The sequence below is a fragment of the Urocampus carinirostris genome, chromosome 17 (assembly GCF_059441175.1).
Source record: "Urocampus carinirostris isolate Australia breed hairy pipefish chromosome 17, RoL_Ucar_1.0, whole genome shotgun sequence".
NCBI classification, from domain to species: Eukaryota; Metazoa; Chordata; class Actinopteri; order Syngnathiformes; family Syngnathidae; genus Urocampus; species Urocampus carinirostris.
Genome location: NC_142365.1, coordinates 24,917,664 through 24,938,042, shown reverse-complemented (window position 1 = coordinate 24,938,042; position 20,379 = coordinate 24,917,664). Strand labels below are relative to the sequence as shown.

At 41.0% G+C, this 20,379-nt stretch overlaps 1 protein-coding gene across 1 annotated transcript in view; it reads right to left on the bottom strand.

The window, feature by feature from the left end:
• The window catches only part of med13a (mediator complex subunit 13a), a 166,748-nt gene that overhangs the window by 134,822 nt on the left and 11,547 nt on the right, over positions 1-20,379 (bottom strand). Inside the window, exon 2 of the mRNA XM_088320935.1 lies at positions 5,857-6,091. Within this exon, the coding sequence (XP_088177061.1) occupies positions 5,857-6,091 (235 nt within the window). The remainder of the gene's footprint in view (positions 1-5,856; positions 6,092-20,379) is intronic.

Below are 20,379 nucleotides of genomic sequence, written 5' to 3'. Positions count from 1 at the left end.
TTTCACTGGTTTACCCCTGCCGCATCATACAGGTGCCCTGCCCATCCCTTAGAACACGTCCACTATCCTTTCACAACACCTTTCCACTCATTCCTATCACCAACAAGAGCTCAAGCTTCCAATACATCTAGACCTCTTCTCTGCAGTGCACTCATAACATCATCCATCCACGTCAATCGCGGCCTTCCTCTTGGTCTCCTTCCATTGACTTCTGCTTTGTAGACCCTGTTCAACATTTGCTCCTCATCCATCCTCTCCATGTGTCCAAACCAACCGTGTACTCTCTTATCCACACGCTTGCTCAATTCCAATACAAATCCAGTTCTGTCTCTCACAATTTCATTTCTCAGTCTATCCAATCTTGTCACTCCTAACATATTCCTCAAACACTTCATCTCAAAAACATTTACATTGTTAACAGGGCATTGTTAACACATACTTAATAGAGAAGATATTCTACTTTTAGGGACACCTAAAATGACACAGCCCATGTTTAATTTGAGCTGAGAAAAGTCAAAACAAATTATACCAGTTTTTCATCAACATTTAGGGGTGCGCAATATACACGGATGAATACGGTCCATAGCTTTTTTTGAATGCCCCTGTCCGAATTGAAATGAAGCATTTGGCCATACACGGTAGATGATGACAGAACACTTAGGAAGTCCACTTAAAGAACATTTCCTATGAAGGAGAGGGTCTTATAAAGGCTTAGCTTAGCTATCCTTCAATTTTCAATCAAGGACGAGAGAGTGAATAAAATTGGCCTCCATCTCTCAGCACTAATGTTGCTCTTACTGAGGGCAGGGGAATAAAGTGGGGACTAGACACATTTTCCCAGTTTCCACATGGTTGCACCGGCGTGCTGCGATTTGCTCGAGTTAAGATGGAACTCAGCTCACTTTTATACGAGCATTGTTCTCTATAGAATAGCTACACATGCTGTTTAGTGAGTTGCATGGCGGTACTCACCCGATACGAATCCCCCCTCTCAAACACTAATGTGAAAATTAGACCACATGATAGCTGCTGTCTCCACGGAGACAGTGGTACCCTACGGGTGCTGGCACAACCAGTATGGCTGGCTGCCTTATCAGTTATTTTTTTCCCCCAGGGTTAGGGTTTGTACACCTTTTAAATGGCCAATTTTAAGCACTTTCCAATCACTTCCAAGGGCATTTTTTCCAGTACCCTCAAAGGAAGAAATCCAGAACCTATAAAAAACAATGTTGTTGTTTTTTTTTGATTACTATTTTGTCTTAATGGGCTGGTATAAACTGACATAACCTCTGCCATTTTGAGCATGCAGTTTGGCTACGCCACACTGGTTTACAAACAGGAAAAGGGTTCTATGAGGGTTGGGTAATAATTGAGTTCAATACAAAAGACAAAAAAAAGAAACAGTCTGTTTAAAAAGCACAAAAAAGTACTCATTTTGTGTTGACTGCTCTAAAGCAGAGTGCATTCAATCTTTTAATCTTGAGACTGATTGTATTGTTTTACTTATTTTAAGTGGAATTTGTTTGCCAGATTTTTCAATGGACCCGTGTCTAAATTGGATAAAATTGAATTGTAAATGGGGCTTTTTGCGCATTTTAACATTTACAGCACTGATGAGTTTTTTTTTTTATTGTTTTGCATTTTAAATCTGTTTAGTGTGTAAAAAGCTTCAATTGTTTAGTATTTTATCCGTTTTTTGTAGAACTGTGAATATTTCAATATTGCAATGTTTTTCGGGAATCCCTTGCAAAACATAAAATTACTAAATACTAAATAATTTGGTGAAGAAAGTTTTGTTCTTATGGATAATATATTGTTGAAAAAACAAAAATTCTGAGGAGCTGTTTGGCAGCCAAAAAAGCTGGTTTTCTAAATAGAGCCACCAGAGCAGGCGTGTCACAGTTTCACGAAATGTCTCCTTATTTTTTTGTCAGACTATCAAAAAACATGGCAATCATTTTCAGGCACTTAACCCAAAACTCAAGCATGTTCTTGACCTAACCAACACAACTTTAAAATGCAAAGATTTTCAAGCATTTCAAGCATTTCTATACGAACCCTTACTTATGTGAAAATGAGACCACATGTTAGCTAACGTCTCCACGGAGACAGCGGTAACCTACAGGTGCTGGCACAACCAGTGTGGCTGGCTGCCTCATCAGTTACAGTTTTTTTTTACATTTCTCCAGGGTGCCAATTTACAGAGGAATCCCCAGTGGCCGCATGACAGGCACTGAAACCTGCATCATTTTTCATTGTACAACCAATAACATATCATGACAGCATGATTTATCTTCACATTTTCACTGTAAAGAAGCTGCAAAGCATGCACACTTTCCGTTATCTTTTACAGCTATCACTCTTCTACTGTAGTTTGACTGACTCCAACAAATGGTGAAGTAGTACGACGGTGTTGATTTCATTTTCATAGATTATATATCCTAGGAAGACACTTAATCATATTTAGTATCTGTCTCCTTTTATCATCTAATTTGCAAATGCAGCCCAAATTGCTACTATTTAGTTAAAAGGGGTGGATCAATAATTACAGTCCAAATACAATGGAGACATTTGTAGGCAAGCAAATTAATTATGGAGAGACTTTTTTGTTCTCCTATTGTAATTTTGATTTTGTTTTCTCTTTATCTGTGATCAGTAACTAAGTTTACATGCAGGGAATAATTCAGAATTCGGATTTTGAAGTGACAGAAAATAATTGAGAAGCACGGGACTAACCTAATCATTTCAATCGGACTATCTGCAGTTGGACTAAGACCAGAATTGGATTTCTGTGTGTGTTTACATGGCATAACCGTAATACCAGCAGTGGTACAATTTCACACCATTGAAGGAACACAAAATAAAGCGCAACATTTCCAGAGAGGATGTACAAGTCCCTAATCTGTGAAAGTCCCCTGAATGCAACATGTTGCTGTGTCAAGCCTGCAGCAAATCAATGTAATTCTAACATCGCTAAGCGTACTTTAAGCTGCTTAAAACCTACCAGTTGAAGTTAACTGTATAACTAAACACACAACAAGAAAAATTATATCCACTGTCTATTTAAATATAAAACTCATACCTAAGCAATTAGGCGCCTTGCATGGCTGACTCCCTTTTTGTGTGAGTGTGTGAGTGAATAGATAAGTGTGAAGCACATTGTAAAGCGCTTTGGGAGGTCTTCATTATCTTGAAAAGTGCTATATAAAATGCAAACCATTTTACAACCAATTCTAGTTTTGCTTAGTTACAGACAGCTATTGCTAAAGGGTAAACTGTCCATTCAAATGCTAACAGGACATTAACTAAAATAAAAAAATAAAAAATTTTAAAAGGAAAGACATGCCAATTGGTAGGATAAGGTGACTAAGTAACATGCTTTTCACAGTAAGGGGAGAAACCAAATTTGTCATCAAATCGATCACATCTTTCTTAAATTCTAATAGCTGGCAAAATACAAAATCTCAGCCCCAAAATGACCAAAATGAGTAGTAACACCAGGTTTTAACTGCGTTCACAATTTAAATTCATAATTTGTCTTCTTACGTTTTCAATTTGACTGCATCCTTTGATATTTAAAGCCGGCTTTAAAACATTCAAGAAAAAAATCACCCAAATTTAAGGATAGAAATGGTCAAATTGACTAACAAGATGTCCTGAGAGATACCATCATAGTTCGAGCATTTGGGCTTTAATGGTTTTTTATCATTATATCAATCACAATTCAAACTGTTGTTATTCTATTTGTTTTACCATTATCATTTTGCAGTAAAACCGGGTTCGCACATATTTTCATGGCCAAATTCAATACTTTTTAAGGACTTTCAAGGCCAAATTCCAAAGTTTCCAGTACAATTAAAAGAAGAAATCTGGTGTGAATCGTGTATTTTGCAAAGCCACAAAAATTTTCCAATGTATCCTTAGTCTTACGTGTACATTTATCAAGACATATTGATTTCTAGATGTTCAGATTCAGATCTACTTTATTGTCATTCTAGTACACGTGTATACAGAACGAAATGTCGATACATCTGACCCGCACAGTTTCCTTGAATGTACAGATATAAATAAAATGTTGTATTGAGTTGGAGTATTGAGTACTAATAATATACCAAATAATTATGGCTATGTATAGTATTTTACAGTAGTGCAAAGAGTGCAAGAGGAGCAGCTAACCAGATGTGCAAAATGGGCAGTCGGGTAAACAGTAACAATAACACTGTAGTACAATAGTGCAGAGGAGAACAGATGTGCAAGGGGTGGCTAGCTATAAAGAACTGCCAGTAGTGCAAAAAAGTCAAACAAAACCAACAGATGTACAGATTAGCAGCAGTTTAGATTTACTATGTGTTTGATTGACCATTTAACAGTCTAATGGCCAGGGGGACAAGACTATTGTGGAACCTGGTGGTCCTGCATCGCACACTGCAGTACCTCTTCCCAGAGGCTAGCAGAGTGAACAGTCCATGATGGGGGTGAGAGGGGTCCCTGATAATGTTCTTGGCTTGGGATAGGCAGCGCTTCTGGCCAATGTCCTAAATGGAGGGGAGAGAAGTCCCGACGATTTTCTCTGCTGTCCTCGTCACCCTCCGCATACTACCCCAGTTGGAAGCGCTGCAGCCTCCACATCACACAGAGATACAGCTGGTCAGGATACTCTCTATGGTGCCCCTGTAGAATGTGATGAGGGAGGGTGGGCTCTCCTCATCCTCAGGAAGTACAGTAAATCGCGAATATATTTGCTTTTTAGACAAATCTCTCCCCATAACGATATGTAATCCTTGAACTAATACACATTTCATACTGCCTTGTTTGGGTGTAGTATGCACTTGTCCTCTTGGGCACGATGGCGCTTCTTTGTTCAAAGGCCATACAAACTAATGACAGCCATCGTTAAGAAATGCAATAACCAGTCAAAGCCACCAGAGAGCAGTGTCTGTGCCTTTTCTGAGTAGACATGTTTGGACACATGGCACGAATTTCAAGCATTTACAAGCACTTTACCCAAAATTCAAGCACTTTTCAATGCTTGAAGACTGATCATTCAAATTCAAGCATTTTCAAGGATTTCAAGCACATGAAGAACATTGTATAAGACCAGCTAAACTCAATTTCAACAGATTAACATTAAATTAGTTAATATTTAAGTTTTATTATTTAAATCCACTTTTCAGAATGCGGCCATAAAATTCTTATCACTATGCAGTTGAACTTCCCAAGACCTGTAAACAGACTTTGATGTGATGTGAGCTTCCTTATTAAATATCATGGCGCTGCAAAGTACATTATACACTTACTATCGCACACACTCAAATCTTATAAAGCCCAGCTCTCTTACCAGGATATTATGGGTTTGTACACCCTTATCATGGCTAAATTCAAGCAAATACTTTCCAGGATAATTTTTCTATTTTTCCAGTACCTTCAAAGGAAGAATATAGCAATGATCAATAGAACGTTTTTTGGTTGACTTTGATGACTAAAATAAAGTCACTATGTTCCTACTAGCACATACTTTGTGCTATTTTGAGCTGTTCCCAACTATGATCTTTTTGTTATTTGTGATCTTTTGTTATTCTTTTCAAGCACTTGAATTTTTTTAAAAAAAATCTAATCAATAACTTCCTTTATTGTGTGGTCTATAGAGTCAGAATGCCATGGTCACAATTTCAAGCATTTTCAAGCACTTCACCCAAAATTCAAGCACTATCCTGACCTTGAAAACACACTTATAAACTTCAGGCATTTATGCGGATTTCAAGGACCCATACGAACCCTGGATATTGTAAGGAACAACACATCGTAGTTTGCAGTTAGGAAAGACCATATTGGAAATGTACACCAAGCCGCACTCACCAACAAGTTCTGAATGGATGAGATGAGAAAAGTTGGGGTCATCCCCCCACCAGAAGAGCCAAATTTCCCGGCGGCCCGGTCGCTGGCTGCGCCGCCATACACTCAGCACGTCTGCCTTGAGACAGCGGCTGAAGCTGCACAGGATGGGGTCTTCCTCGGTCACCGGGAACAGAATGGGGGCAGAGGTAGGGCCCTGCCAAACAAACCTCTTCCATTTGATTCCTGCCAAGTCAGCCTGTATGATAGAAGAGGTTGATGTTTAAAATTTGTAGCCAAGAGTGATTGACAGAGGATAAAGGAACAGCTGCACAAAAAACGTGTTTTGAGCATTGTAAGGCGCACCGGATTTCAAGGTGGACAACCCAAAATAAGTGTTGTGTGATATTTCTTTCCATATAAGGCACACGTAATTACAAGAACAGTAAGTGCTAGGATTGCACTAAAAATACATAAGTATCATCATTGTACAATGATCAGGGTTGTACACCTTTTCTCAGAGTCAAACTCAAGCAGTTTTTAACGACTTTCAAACCCAATTTTCCATTTTTTCCCAGTATAATGAAAGAAGACATCCAGCTTGGATCAAAAAGAACGAGAGCCTAAACCCTAATTTGAAATATCAACTCTAGCCCCAAACTTATTTTGGAACCTAAATTTGGTTTAAACCAAAACTTCAAGCCCAAACCCTAGCTCTACATGTAACCCTAGCTGTAACCCTAGCTGTAACCCTAGCCCTAACCCAGTTTCAAACAGTATCCCTAGCTCTAATAGTATTTTGGAATCCTAGATTCAATATAAAACCCTAAGATGGAGCTCAAACCCTAGTTCCTAGCCCCAAGACCTGTTTCAAACCATAATCCTAGCTCTAAACCCATTCTGGAACCCTACATCCAATTTCCAACGCTAATTTTGATATTAAATCATTGTTCCTAACCCCAAATCTAACTATAGCTGTAAACCCTAGATCAACCCTATGTCAGGACCCTAAATTAAGATTTATACCCAAATAAGGACCATACACCGTAGTTTCTAACACTTAGACCCATCGATTTTCGAACCTTCAAATAAGTTTAAAACCCTTATTTGAAGCCCAAACCCCAGCTCCTAACCTTTGCCTTACCTAACACCTAACCTAAGAAACATGAAAAGAATTTCAAGCATTTACAAGCACTTCACCTCAAATTAAAGCGCTTTTCAAACCTTGAAAACACAACATTAGTAAACGCATAGCCGCACGTATGCAACAATGTTTGTCATTTCCAATGCTTAGTTTAAGCTAGGAAAAGCCGAAACAAAATTTTATCGATTTTAAATCACTTTGTGTTTTCTCATTTCTCTAACATTTGTATCTAAAATAGTGTGATAATAAAATAGGACTAATGACCTTTTCCCACGTCATCTATGTCCTTAGTAGCCTGGTAGATAGGATTCAACCCCTTTTCCCACCCTTGTTACTTTGTGGTCAGCAATAAATATTGATTAATCAATAAATCCACAAAAAATGATAATACACCAATATGCACTTAGTATAAAAAATATGCAACAGATTATAAGGTGCACGTTTAAATTTCTGACCATTTCAGGGTTTTTAGGGTGCGCCTCAGAAACCAGAATATAAGGTAATTGCAGTTGTAGGTTCATTTAAAACATTGTTTACAACAAGAATAGACTCCAGAGTAAACAAGTAATAAAAGACTTAATATAATAAAAGGAACTAAAAGAATGCTATGATAAACAGGCAAAAATAGTAGTGCTTGCCGACTAGAAAAAGTTCATTGGAAGAATAAAAGATACTTGCATGATACTATATGATATCATAATTGTAGCAACAGCATCAATAAACAAACTAACATAAAATTAAATAATAATTTAACATTTATCAGTGCGATACTAGCCTTATTATAAGGTAATGATGCCATCAAATGTGGTCATTTTATTGTCAGGAAATACAGAATTATACAAACAATAAATTGCATGTTCATTTTTTGTAATTTGAAGGGAAAATATATCGGGAATAAATGGTATCTTAAGGAGGACCAGGGAGACCGGTAGCTGGAATTTAACCCAGGACCTCTGAACTGGGAGGCAGACGTGCTAACTAGTCATGCAAGGCGCTGCCGCAAGCTAAATAAATACATGTAAGAATTGACATTCTAAATAACATTAGCATAGCTCTTTGTTACATAAGCACAATGACTGCATGCAAAAAGTGTGGCTTTCCAAGTCAATGTTATACTTTGGCTGACTAAATATATAATCACTTGCTGTGCTATGAAACCCTTCTGCAAAAGAATATCTAAAAAATGTAAAAAATAAAGACTGTGATTATTTTAGGAACACAGAAAAACCTTATCGGTAACAGAAGGTAATAACACTAATTCACATACCCGCTGGGATACACAAATCACTTAAAAATTACATTTCTTAAATATGTAATTTCTAGCCTTAGAATACGTCAAACAACACGAACAACAAGGAATAAAAGCTCTATTACCTTGAACAATGTGTTTTGAAACATTTAAATATTTAAAACAAGGTTACAAAGCAGTTAATTTGATCATTGGCCCATATTAAGGGATGATTAATTTGAAGAAAAACAGACTGGCTTTGACAGAGTGAACAAAACAAACATGAAAGTATCTCATGGGAAATATATTATCTGCAGGGTTGGTAAATAATATGAAAATAAGATTTAACTGCAGCTCAATAGCCTATCTCTATTTTAACATTGGCTAAACTAAAATATTAACATTCAACATGCCATCATGTTAAGCTACTGTATGTCCTTTAATTATTTAGCATCACTTTAAGTGATCAGTGTCAATCCCCTGGTCATATCTGTGACATCTCTGTATACCAGCTCAGTAGCCTAGATGGTAGTGTGCCCGCTTTAAGACTGGGAGGTCGCTGGTTCGCGCCTCGCCGAGTCATACCTAATTGGTAAAATGGCGGCGCCCTCTGTTGGCTGCGGCTGCATCGGCTCGCTACAACGGGTCAGGTGTATCGACATTTCGTTCTGTGTACATTGTTACAAAGAATGACAATACAAAGGAAATTATTATTATTATTATTATTATTGCAGAGATGTAACCTTTTTTTCATGGCCATTTTCAAGCACGTTCAAGGCCAATTTTTCAATGTTTCCTGTACCTTCAAAGAAAGAAATCCAGCGCCGTTAAAAACAACTTTTTGGGTTGTTGACTTTGATGTCGAAAATAATGTCACTATTTTGCACATACTATGTGCTATTTTTAGCTGTTCCTATCAATGGGCTGCTATAAACTGACATGAATTCTGCCATTCTGTTTCAACAATGCACACGCAGCTTGGCCAAGTCACACTTGTTTACAAACACAGAAGGGGCACAATAGGTGTTGGGTAATGATTACCTTAAATACGGAAGACAAAAGAAGAAACAAATTACTGTATGTATGAAAAGTAACTAATTAGATCATCGATTCGTTGTATGACGTGATGTTTAAGCCACTAAGTACCTTAAATAAATGCAAAATGAGACTGCACACAGTTCCGAGAGCTGTAGTACCACTAAAAAGTGCTCCAGAAGTACAGAGGGAAAAAAAGTCAATAAGTAAATAAAATAAGAAGGAAATTAATAATAAAGACATGATTAACTCTCCACAAGGATCAGATTCTTAAGTAAACTATATATCATTTTCATATTAGGAATGATTATCATATTCAAATATTTAACCAAAAAACTAATTTGTTGACTAAATTTTAAAAAGTGGGTTTACGTTTTTGATATATTATTTTTGTGAAAACAGAAAATTGCTACACATAAAATAATATATTTTTTGTCATAAGTCCGAATATAATAAGATATTTGGATAAGATGGTAAGAAAACAGTATCCTACATAGTTGCAGGTGTATGGCATGTATTTGTATGTATTTCTGTTTATTGTCAAGTTAATATTATTGATTTATATTATAAAATATTTTATCTTCCTATCCGTCCATGATAACTTCAATATTTGAGTCAAGAGGAAGAAATAAAAAAAATGTCTTTAAGAAATCTGATTAATCGAAAAAATGAATCGAAGGATTCATCAAATATAAAAATAATTGTTAGTTGAAGCCCTAGACTCATTTTCCTGGTATTGATTGTTACGAAGCAAAGTGCAATCAACGTATAGATATCAGAGACTTTTCCTTTATGCTTTACCAATATTAATTTCTATTTTTTGCGTGTTTTTCAGGATGTGTGTCTAAATTGGTGAGAAAAAGAATTTGGTTTGATATTTTAGAATTTTTTCGGAGACCTGTAAATATCTTAATTTATATTTCAAATGTTGTCAGGGATCCCCGGTAAAACCAATGACTAATTACTAAATCATTTGGTGCATAACGTTTTACTATTATTGATAATATATATTTTGATTTTTTTTTTCCTTATTTTTTGTGTGGTCTGTAGAGTCACTGCCAAGAAACATGACAATGGCAACAATTTCAAGCATTTTCGAGCACCTCACCAAAAATCCAAGCATTTTTCTGAACTTTTAAGCATTTCCAAGGATTTCAAGCAACAGTACAAACCCTGCTAGCATCACTTTAAGTGATCTTTGCCAATCTCGTGTTCATTCCTATGACGTTTAGGATGAGTTAGCAAGCTGTCTCTCTGTATATTACAGTAATTAATCCATTATAATTCAGGGGATATATTAACTCAAGTGCGAAAGCAGTGGGCCTGAACAAGCTATTAGCTGCCGCCGTGCCAAAGTGGTGGTCTTTCCTGGCCAAGGATAAGCCTGGAGATTTGTGATGTTAGTTCTGATGATGGTGTTGGGGGGAGGTAGTGGTGGGTTTGGTAAAGGACTGTTCAAAAAGTATTTGCTCATGTTTCAAATCGGGGCAATATTCGGGCGCTATTTCACATATGGATATAATAAAGGTTGGTCCCTAAAATTTGTAGAGTATCTTTCAATGAACAATAATACCTTGCTGTATCGCGGTCAGTGTATCGTGGTTTTGCTGCTTCGAGGATTTTCATCATGCATTGTGTTCATCCTTCTGATTGGTGAAACAGTCGCCCTACCCTTTTTCAGCTTTTTTGCATGCCAAAGACATTGCATTCTTGGTTCTACACATACATAATACCGCTTGCCGAACGGACATTAAGTAGCACAAATCTTTTCAACCTCGAGTTTCTTTAAAAGCCATCATGTCAACAAAACGCCCTAGACCGACAAAATCACTAAAAGGGAGAGGAAGAGGCTTTTTATTGCCAACAAACTTGGACTTCTTGACCTGCTAAACTTGCTCTAGAGACACATGTGGCTCTTTGGCAGAGACCACTGGTTTTGAGTCATCCTCCAATAAGTTTTCTCGGAAACAAGTACTGTAACGAGTTATTAATAAAGATTTGTAACTCAAACATTGTTACAACATGGTGCATTACCCCGCTACCCATCTAAAACAGTTCACGAAATTCACCATAATCTAATCAGTACCTGTTCCCCTCACAGGACTGGTCAAAGGTGCTGTACGTAGTTTGAAGTGTCTTTAAAAAGTTGCAAGTTAAATATTTTCTCCATTGAGTAAGGGTTTATAATGCCCAACTGAGTTCAAAAAGCCTTTATGAATTTTCCGTTGTGCCTATCTGCTATTATTTTACCTTCATCAGGACTGTTTGGGGCAGAAGAAACCCCCTATACAAATGGAAAAAAATAGTTTATTCGAGCGTGTTTAAGAAATAAACGCAAAACATGTGTTACGCTGCTGCCATCTCCTGGCTTACAGTTATGATTGCAGGCTTGTTTTCAAATGACCCACTTCACCTTTAATGAACCCTCAGGCCACCAGCATCACACGCCATTTAAGTAAAGTTGGCATGTGTATAAGACCCTACAAAGTTCAACTCAATTAAGTTATGGCGGCACCTTCTTAAACAAATAATACAATAATTTCTCCTAAATGACATTCTCCCTACCATATATACTCACATCTAAGCTATATTTACGGGGTTCATACACACTATTTAAGGAAATTCATAACCAGTTTTGCATTTTTTTCCAGGACCTTTCAAAGAATAAATAATACATTGTTAAATTGTTGATAATAATTATTGATCGTCATTCTCATCGTTATTTTTTATCTCACTATCAGTAACGATGTATTTAAGGTGGGTGCAAGCCAAAAAAGTCAATTACAGTGGTACTGCTATTTATGAATTTAACTGTTCTAGGGGTAGCTTAGCAACTTGAAACATTTGTCAATAGAGACACCTTTTATGTGTAAATGCACTAATCTGTTCCAAAAGTCTTTGAATAGCTCCACCCATCCCTACCGCTCACCCTATCAATTTGCTCTGGGTGCTCTTATGGTGTTCTGGATTTTAATCATAAGGTGTCTAAACAATGAATTAGAAATATTAAATGAGCTTCCATAAAAACCATTCCTTAGCGATGTACAGCCAAAACGAGTTTTTTGGTGTGACCCTTGACTGTAAACTGTAGTTTAAAATGTGCCCTTTATATACTGGACAGTGCCACCTCAAACTTCAGCTTGGGTTTGGCTTTGCATGCACTTAAACAGGCTTTGCTCACGCAATTTGAAATGACATGGAGATAATTTGCAGGCAATCCATTTTTTCTCCAAGCCAAACATACCCATGAAAAGAGCCGTATGTTCCCGACCCCTGGGTTAAGGTGTCACATTGCACAAGATGTCAACATATAACATGACTCATTAGAGCTCATTTCAGCCAGCATCGAAGCATTAACACATTTCAGTTGCAAACTTCTTCATATGTGCACAACTGCAGGTGGCGGTAATGCACATCAAAAGGTGTTTGCCGACTGCCAATAAACCTCCAGATGATTACTTTAGCCTCTAAAAGTAAAGGGAACCAAATTTCCAATGTTCCACTTGGGTAATGCACTTTGCTATGTTTAAATGTTTGCTTTTCATTTACAAGGTACTGTATGACGTTTTCTCTCTTTAAATATCATTTTTGAACAACCCAACATGTGTTTTAGGCTGTGAATTCTATACGGGGTCATATCAGGACTAGAGACTGTCCCGGATGATATAGAGATATAGTGCACTCCTTGAGGGATCTTCTCAGCGAAAAGCTCAAAATATCCAACTTGGCTTAATTGCGTATTTAAAATACTTAGGGGACCTTATGTATCAGATAGCAGCCAAACAGGCACTTAGGATAACTTCGTTCAATTTGAGGTAAGTAAATCCAGACCCATCTGCTTGAGTCTTTAGCAAAAGAAAATTTGTGATACATGCTTTAAGGCTAGAAAGAGAAAAAAGAAAGTAAGCAGTAAGGTCTAAGCCAGGGGTGACCAGTACGTTGATCACAATTGACCAGTCAATCGCAACAACAGTGTGGTCAGATCGTGAAGCAATAAAGGACACTCCATTCATTTGGTCAGAATAAAGGTTTATGAAGTGATCATCGCGCGGTCAAAACGCAAGGTTTTGTGCTCTTTCCGGTAACAATATAGCTGTCGCGTGACTATGTCTCACAAGAGTTTGTACATCTTTTTCATGCCCAAATTCAAGCATGTTTCAAACAACTTCGAAAGACATTTTTTCCAGTACTATCATCGAAAGACATCTATCTTTCAAGGTGACATTTTTTGGTATTGTATTTTATCAAATACATTTCCCCAAAAAATGCAAATTACACCCTGGGTGCGACCTATACGTGTTTTTTCTCTTCTTTAGGCTGGTCTACTCCTGATAAGACTTAAAGTCCGGAAAATACGGTAGTCAGCTTTTTCAGCAAGAATCTTCTTCCAAAGTATTTTCTAGAAATACAATTACTAGATCCAACCTGCCCGTGCGTAGATTTGGACCACACTTCATGCTAGACCTCAACGTGATGCAAAAAAAAGAGCCTAAGGTCTGTTCAATTCGCCAGGTACAGTATGTGCAAACAAACTTGAAAGACTGGATGAGGATTCCAGTGGCTTTGAAATTCTAGTGAACTCTTATTTCCTTCAGGGTTGAAAAAAATGGTTGTCATTTTGATATCCGTACAATGACTTCTGAACTCCTTTGTTTTCTTTCCCCACCAATCAGACTTTCAAGCAAAGTGAGCAATTCAGCCGACTGTTTTTACGTTTGCTCATTGTCACTAAAGTAAACATAGTGCAAGTGCACGGTAAGGTAAATGGAAACCACTGACCACATCCTGTCCGCACTCAAAAGATTTACCTCAATCCATTCAAAAAGGAACCACAGCCGTCGCAAAATAACTAGAATAAAATGATAAAAAGCACTGATGTCGTACTTCTTAGTGAAAGGTCAAACCAAACAACTAAAAACGATGATTAGGTGAAATCAAACACGTATGTGTCTTAGGATTCATTAGATTACACTAAACACCAGGGATAGGCAATTATTTGGAGTCAGGGGCCACATTGGGTTAAAAAAATGTGGCCACGGGGCTGATTCTTGAGAACTATCCAATTTGTTTTCATTTATAAATAAATATGCATGTAGACATCTATATGTTGTTTCTTTATATTTGTTTGTAAATAAAATAGATTCAACAAATTGGTTTTAAAACACTCAAAAACAAAGGAAAATGATAATGTCACTGCTTCAAGCACTAAATTTGATATTTAGTTTTCTAATATTACTGTAGTTGCAGTTTTAGTATTTTTCTAGAAGTACTTGTTGTAGTATTTTGTAGTGTTTCTGCAGTAGTATTTTTTAATTTTTCAAGACTAGTATAGTGTCGTACTTATGTAGTATTTCTTGAGTATTTTCAACCTTTGTTTGGTTTGGACATTTGGAAAGAATGAATGAAGTTCATTTGACTAATAGAGTATGTCGTGAAGAAGTGGTGGGAAATAGAATGAGTGGAGGGCCCTAATATGGTTGAATGGATGGAGTGAAACATGCTCTGGATGTGACGTCAATTAATTTTATTGATGAATGAGTGTGTGCTAGGGAGAGATATGAATGGCAAAGGATTATCAAGAGTAACTGATATTGACAGATATGATGCGGAGGGGGTAAACCAGTGCATGCTGTAAGGCCTCTCTTGATGTGCTGTGGGTATACACGTTGTACCAGTGGTGGGCTGTCAGGGCTGCAAAGCCCTCTCTGCAGGCCTTGAAAATGTCAATCTTGTGAATTCAAGTCTATTTTGTCCATGAAATACCGCTTCCAGATGTGTGCTTTATTTTTAAAGCCTTTAACCAATCATATTTTAGTCATTGCTTGTTGCTAGGGTCAAAGATCTACCCAAAGGCCATCACAAATAGCTCTGCAAGCCCTGAGGCGTGAAATGAATGATAAAATCGTTGGTTTAACGGACCAAATAACAAATATGTTTTATAAATTAATAGAAAAGTTAACACACATAAAAGTTAGCCGTTCGATATTTAATACTTATTCTATAGAAAACCATCCATCCATTATTCAGATTCAGATTCAGATTTACTTTATTGTCATTCGTGTACACGTGTATACAGAACGAAATGTCGATACATCTGACCCGCACAGTTTCTTTGAACGTCAGCCGGGATAGATAAGATTAACCATGTCTTCGTCAGAATTTTAGCGCAGCAGTTCGTCATCTCGCGGTTCGATGCCTCTTCCAGTTGTTAAATGGTCCAGTTTATTGTCCAGAGAGCGAATGTTAGAGGGGTTAGCCTTTAGCCTAGCTGTTAGCCCGGCCCGCTTCGTCGAGGGGTTAGCCTTTAGCCTAGCTGTTAGCCCGGCCCGCTTCGTCGAGGGGTTAGCCTTTAGCCTAGCTGTTAGCCCGGCCCGCTTCTTCGTCGCGCCGCTGTCTTGCCACTCTGCTTCGCTGCTTTGTAGGCCGCTGGTCTTGTAGGTCTTGTTGACATAGCAGTCCGTGGCTAATAAACACTCCCGAGTGGTCGTAGCACCGAGCGCTTGATGTCGAGTGGTCGTAGCACCGAGCGCTTGATGTCCTCGTTCGGCGGTAACGCCGCCGTCTTGCCACTCTGCTTCGCTGCCTTGTAGGCTGCTGGGTCTTGTCGACATAGCAGTCCGTGGCTAATACACATCAAGCGCTTGATGTCTGGATGATCGCATATCCAGCAAAAAAAACTGCGATCGTAACTTAATCTGCAGTTCGAGCCGACTTTGTGCGCCATCAAAACTGAGTCGAAGACTGGATCTTATGGCCGACGCGTAAAAAAACCGTTGCAAGTCGATGCGGCCGCAGCCATCAGGGCGCCGCCGCCATCTTGAAAAAAAGGAACTCGCTAACTAAACAATAGTTCCGTGGGTGAATTATGTACAACCCACTACACAAGCCCCCCCAGAATTCACCCATAGTCAAAGTCTCTGTGCCTGGTTGGGACGCTGACCCGGCCACTGCGGGTACAAGGAGTTGGAACAGCGGGGGGGTGAGAGCTTGTGGACTCAGTTGGAAAGCCCACAGTTGCTGGGGGCGGAGGGTCAGAGTGGGTACCCACGGGACCGGAGGGTCGTGCCGCAGGAGGACGGCCGCGCCGTGGGGCTTGGGCCAGTTCCAATGGCTTGGACATATCCATGTGGGCAGGCTTAACCCTGTCCACGGAGACAGTCTCTGGCCTACCACCAATGTCCACGACCATGGTCTTGTCGCCATGCTGCAGGACCTTAAATGGTCCATCATAAGGAGGGCGCAATGGTCCGCGGTGGGCATCGTGGCGAATGAAAACAAAACCAGCCGAGCGCAGGTTGGAGGGAACCCGTGAAACTGGCCTGCCGTGTCGCGATGTGGGGATAGGCACAAACGCTCCCGCAGTGCCCTGCAAGATGGACTTCTCCCTGGATGCAGCCCAGGGTGTCGTTGGGTCTGGGATGAAATCACCTGGCACCCGCAGCACTTGACCGTAAACCAACTCAGCTGAAGAGCACTGAAGGTCTTCTTTGGGAGCGGTCCTCAGTCCCAGCATGACCCAGGGTAGCTTATCGACCCAGTCCCCATCGGTCAGGCTGGCGCGCAAGGCCGCTTTCATCGAGCGGTGGAACCGCTCGCACAACCCGTTAGCCTGGGGGTGGTAGGCAGTGGTGCGGTGAAGTTTGACTCCAAGGCTCTCGGCAACCGTGTTCCACATCTCGGAGGTGAACTGTGCGCCCCTGTCAGATGAGAGATCTGCAGGGGGTCCAAAACGGGCGACCCAGGTTCCGATGAACGCCCGGGCCACATCGACAGCTGAGGTGGAAGTCAGCGGAACTGCTTCAGGCCAACGGGTCGTCCTGTCCACCATCGTCAGGAGGTAAGTGAAACCGTGTGAAGGGGGCAGTGGGCCCACCAGGTCAATGTTAACGTGGTCAAACTTCCGTTCGGGGATGGCAAATGGTACCAATGGGGCCTTGATGTGACGGTGCACTTTGGCGCGTTGACATGCCACGCATGAGTCGACCCAGTCCCGGACGTCCTTTCTCATCCCTTTCCACACAAACTTCTGGGCCACTAGCTTAATGGATGCTTTCCTGCCAGGATGAGACAGGCCATGTATTGCCTCAAAAACAGCCCGACGCCAGCCAGCAGGGACAAGCGGCCTAGGCCAACCCATGGAGACGTCACAACAAAGCTTGGCCCCTGAGTTTCCGACCGCAACCTCCTCCAGCCGCAAACCAGTGTCTGAGCTCTTGAGCGTTTGGATGCCGTTATCAGAAGCCTGGTCCACACTCATACTGGAATAATCAAGCCCCAATTGCACAGCGCTGATGGTTGCTCTGGACAGGCAATCCGCAACCACGTTGGACTTCCCAGCAATGTGCCTGATGTCAGTCGTGTATTCCGATATGAATGACAGCTGGCGCTGCTGGCGGGCAGACCATGGTTCGGACGTCTTGGACATGGAGAACGTAAGAGGCTTATGATCAACAAAGACGATGAACTCACGGCCCTCCAAGATGAAACGGAAGTGGCGAATCGCCAACCAGATGGCAAGTAGTTCTCTGTCGAATGCACTGTATTTACGTTCTCTGGGGACCAGCTGGCGACTAAAAAAGGCGAGTGGCTGCCAAGCATTGTCAACCCACTGCTCGAACACGGCACCCACTGCAAGGTCTGATGCGTCTGTAGTCAGTGCGACTGGGGCTCCGGGGGCTGGGTGAGCCAGCATGGCTGCCTGGCACAGCGCGGTTTTTGTGTCCTCGAATGCCTTGATCCTCTCAGTGGTCCATTCAACAGCTTGATTGGGTGACCTACCCTTGAGGGCTTCGTAGAGTGGGCGCATGACATCAGCGGCTCGGCGAATAAACCTATGGTAGAATGTCACCATGCCGAGAAACTCCCTGAGGCCCCGTGCTGTTGGCGGCTGAGGAAAGGTGGAGACGGCCTCTACCTTAGACGGTAGGGGGGAAGCCCCATCCTTGGTGATGAGATGCCCAAGGAAGTGGATGGAGCGTACGCCAAAAACACATTTCGCGGGATTTATAATCAGGCCATGCTGACTGAGCTTGGTGAAGAGGTCTCTGAGGTGCTCCAAGTGTTCCTCTTCTGAGGAGCTGGCAACCAGGACGTCGTCCAGGTAGACGAACACAAAAGGCATGTCCCTGAGCACTGAATCCATCAGCCTTTGGAAGGACTGAGCGGCATTTTTCAGTCCGAACGGCATCCTGAGAAATTCGAACAACCCAAATGGAGTTATCACGGCCGTCTTCGGTATATCTGAGGGATGCACTGGCAGTTGGTGGTATCCGCGCACGAGGTCCACCTTGGAAAAGAGAAGTTTGCCCGCCAGGTGTGCAGAGAAGTCTTGAATGTGCGGGACTGGGTAACGGTCGGGCGTGGTAGCCTCGTTAAGGCGGCGATAGTCCCCGCATGGGCGCCAGCCACCGCCTGGTTTCGGGACCATGTGTAGTGGAGAGGCCCAGGGGCTGTCTGATCGGCGAATGATGCCGAGACGTTCCATGTTAGCAAATTCTGATTTAGCAACTGCCAGTCTGTCTGGATTGAGTCGTCGGGCCCTGGCATGAACCGGGGGGCCCTTGGTTTCAATGTGGTGCTCAACCCCATGTCTGGTCGTGGAGGCTGAGAAGGTGGGCTTCGCCAGACTGGGGAACTCGGCGAGGAGCCGGTGGTAAATATCACCGTCCAAGAGAGAGCTGGACAGACCCTCAAAAATCCCTTTGTCGCGGACACACGCGAGAGAGGAGAAATTCAATGCGTCAACGAGGCGGCCATTTTTCACATCGACGAGTAATCCATTGGCACACAGAAAATCTGCACCAAGAAGAGGAAAAGCAATATCCGCAGTGACAAAGTCCCATGTAAACTGCTGACCCCCAAAACACACGTCCACTGTCCGTGTCCCATATGTGCGGATGGGGGTGTCATTGGCAGAAGTTAATGGAGGTCCATGTGTTCCCCCCCCCACATCGTCCACAGTGGCAGGGAGGACGCTCCTCTGGGCGCCGGTGTCACACAAGAACTTTTGGCCGGAGATGGCGTCCCGGATGAACAGTAGCCGGTTTCTTGCGCCTGCACTCACGGCCGCTACAGAGTGCAGGCCTTGAAGTTTCCCGTCGCGTTGGAGGTGCAAGGGGGACGGCACTTCTTGGCCCTGGGCCCAAAATCTCCCGCTTTCTTGGTTTGACTACCTTGAAGTATCACCAGTTTACATAAATGTTTCTAGAAGATAAAAAAATACTGAAAATGAGGAAAACAAGCTCCAAACGGATAAATGAGACAGTTTGCTTCTTTGAAAATTAAACATTATTTTATTTTTAGAAAAAAAAAATCATAATACAAATATTAAGATTACATTCAAAACTGGGAAAATCTTTAGTATAATAACAAGGTCTATTTTCAGTGTTTTATTCTTTAGTGATGCTTTGTGTACAAGTGTCTCAAGCACTGTGTAGATATGGTATCTCATGAATTTAATGCAATAATGTCTATTTGGTAGGCAGCACGGCGGCGCAGTGGTTAGCGCGTGTGCGACACAAATTCGGTGGAGCCTCTGCCATGAAGGTCAGGAGGTCTTTTAACTACTGTAGCATTATCCTGCAAAATTTAAAGTAGTCACTACAGAGTAGAGTACACAATCTGCATGCATTTTTTTCTACGTTCATGAAACCACAAAGGAGTTTGTTTTGTGTGCAAATCATAACAGTAGGAGTGTTATGCTTAGTCTCAGCCTGCAGGAAAATGTCAGCCAGACAGGCATCTACCAGCCTGGACCTCGCCTGTCCGCTGTATCCATTGCTGCCGTCAAGTGCTGTCATAAACATTGTAATTACGACTTCAGTGTACACCGCAATGCCCAGCAGAGTAGAACCTTGAGTGGAGATTTTCTTGCAATGAAATGTTACCGTCTGGGGGTGGACAGCTTTGGACCTGAGTCAATTGGTGGTAAAATGCTGCTTATTATAACACTACATTGTTTCAAACATCATGAGTACTGTACTATTGCATTTTCTGGTCACTGCTCATTTGGCTGCCGTTTTTACAGCTCTGCAGGAAGAACACAAACACCAAAGCTTCCAATAAGAGCATTTGCAAGAGAGCACATTCAAGATTACTATTATTTTCAAGAAACTTATTGTTTAGCAGTTGTTCACTAAAA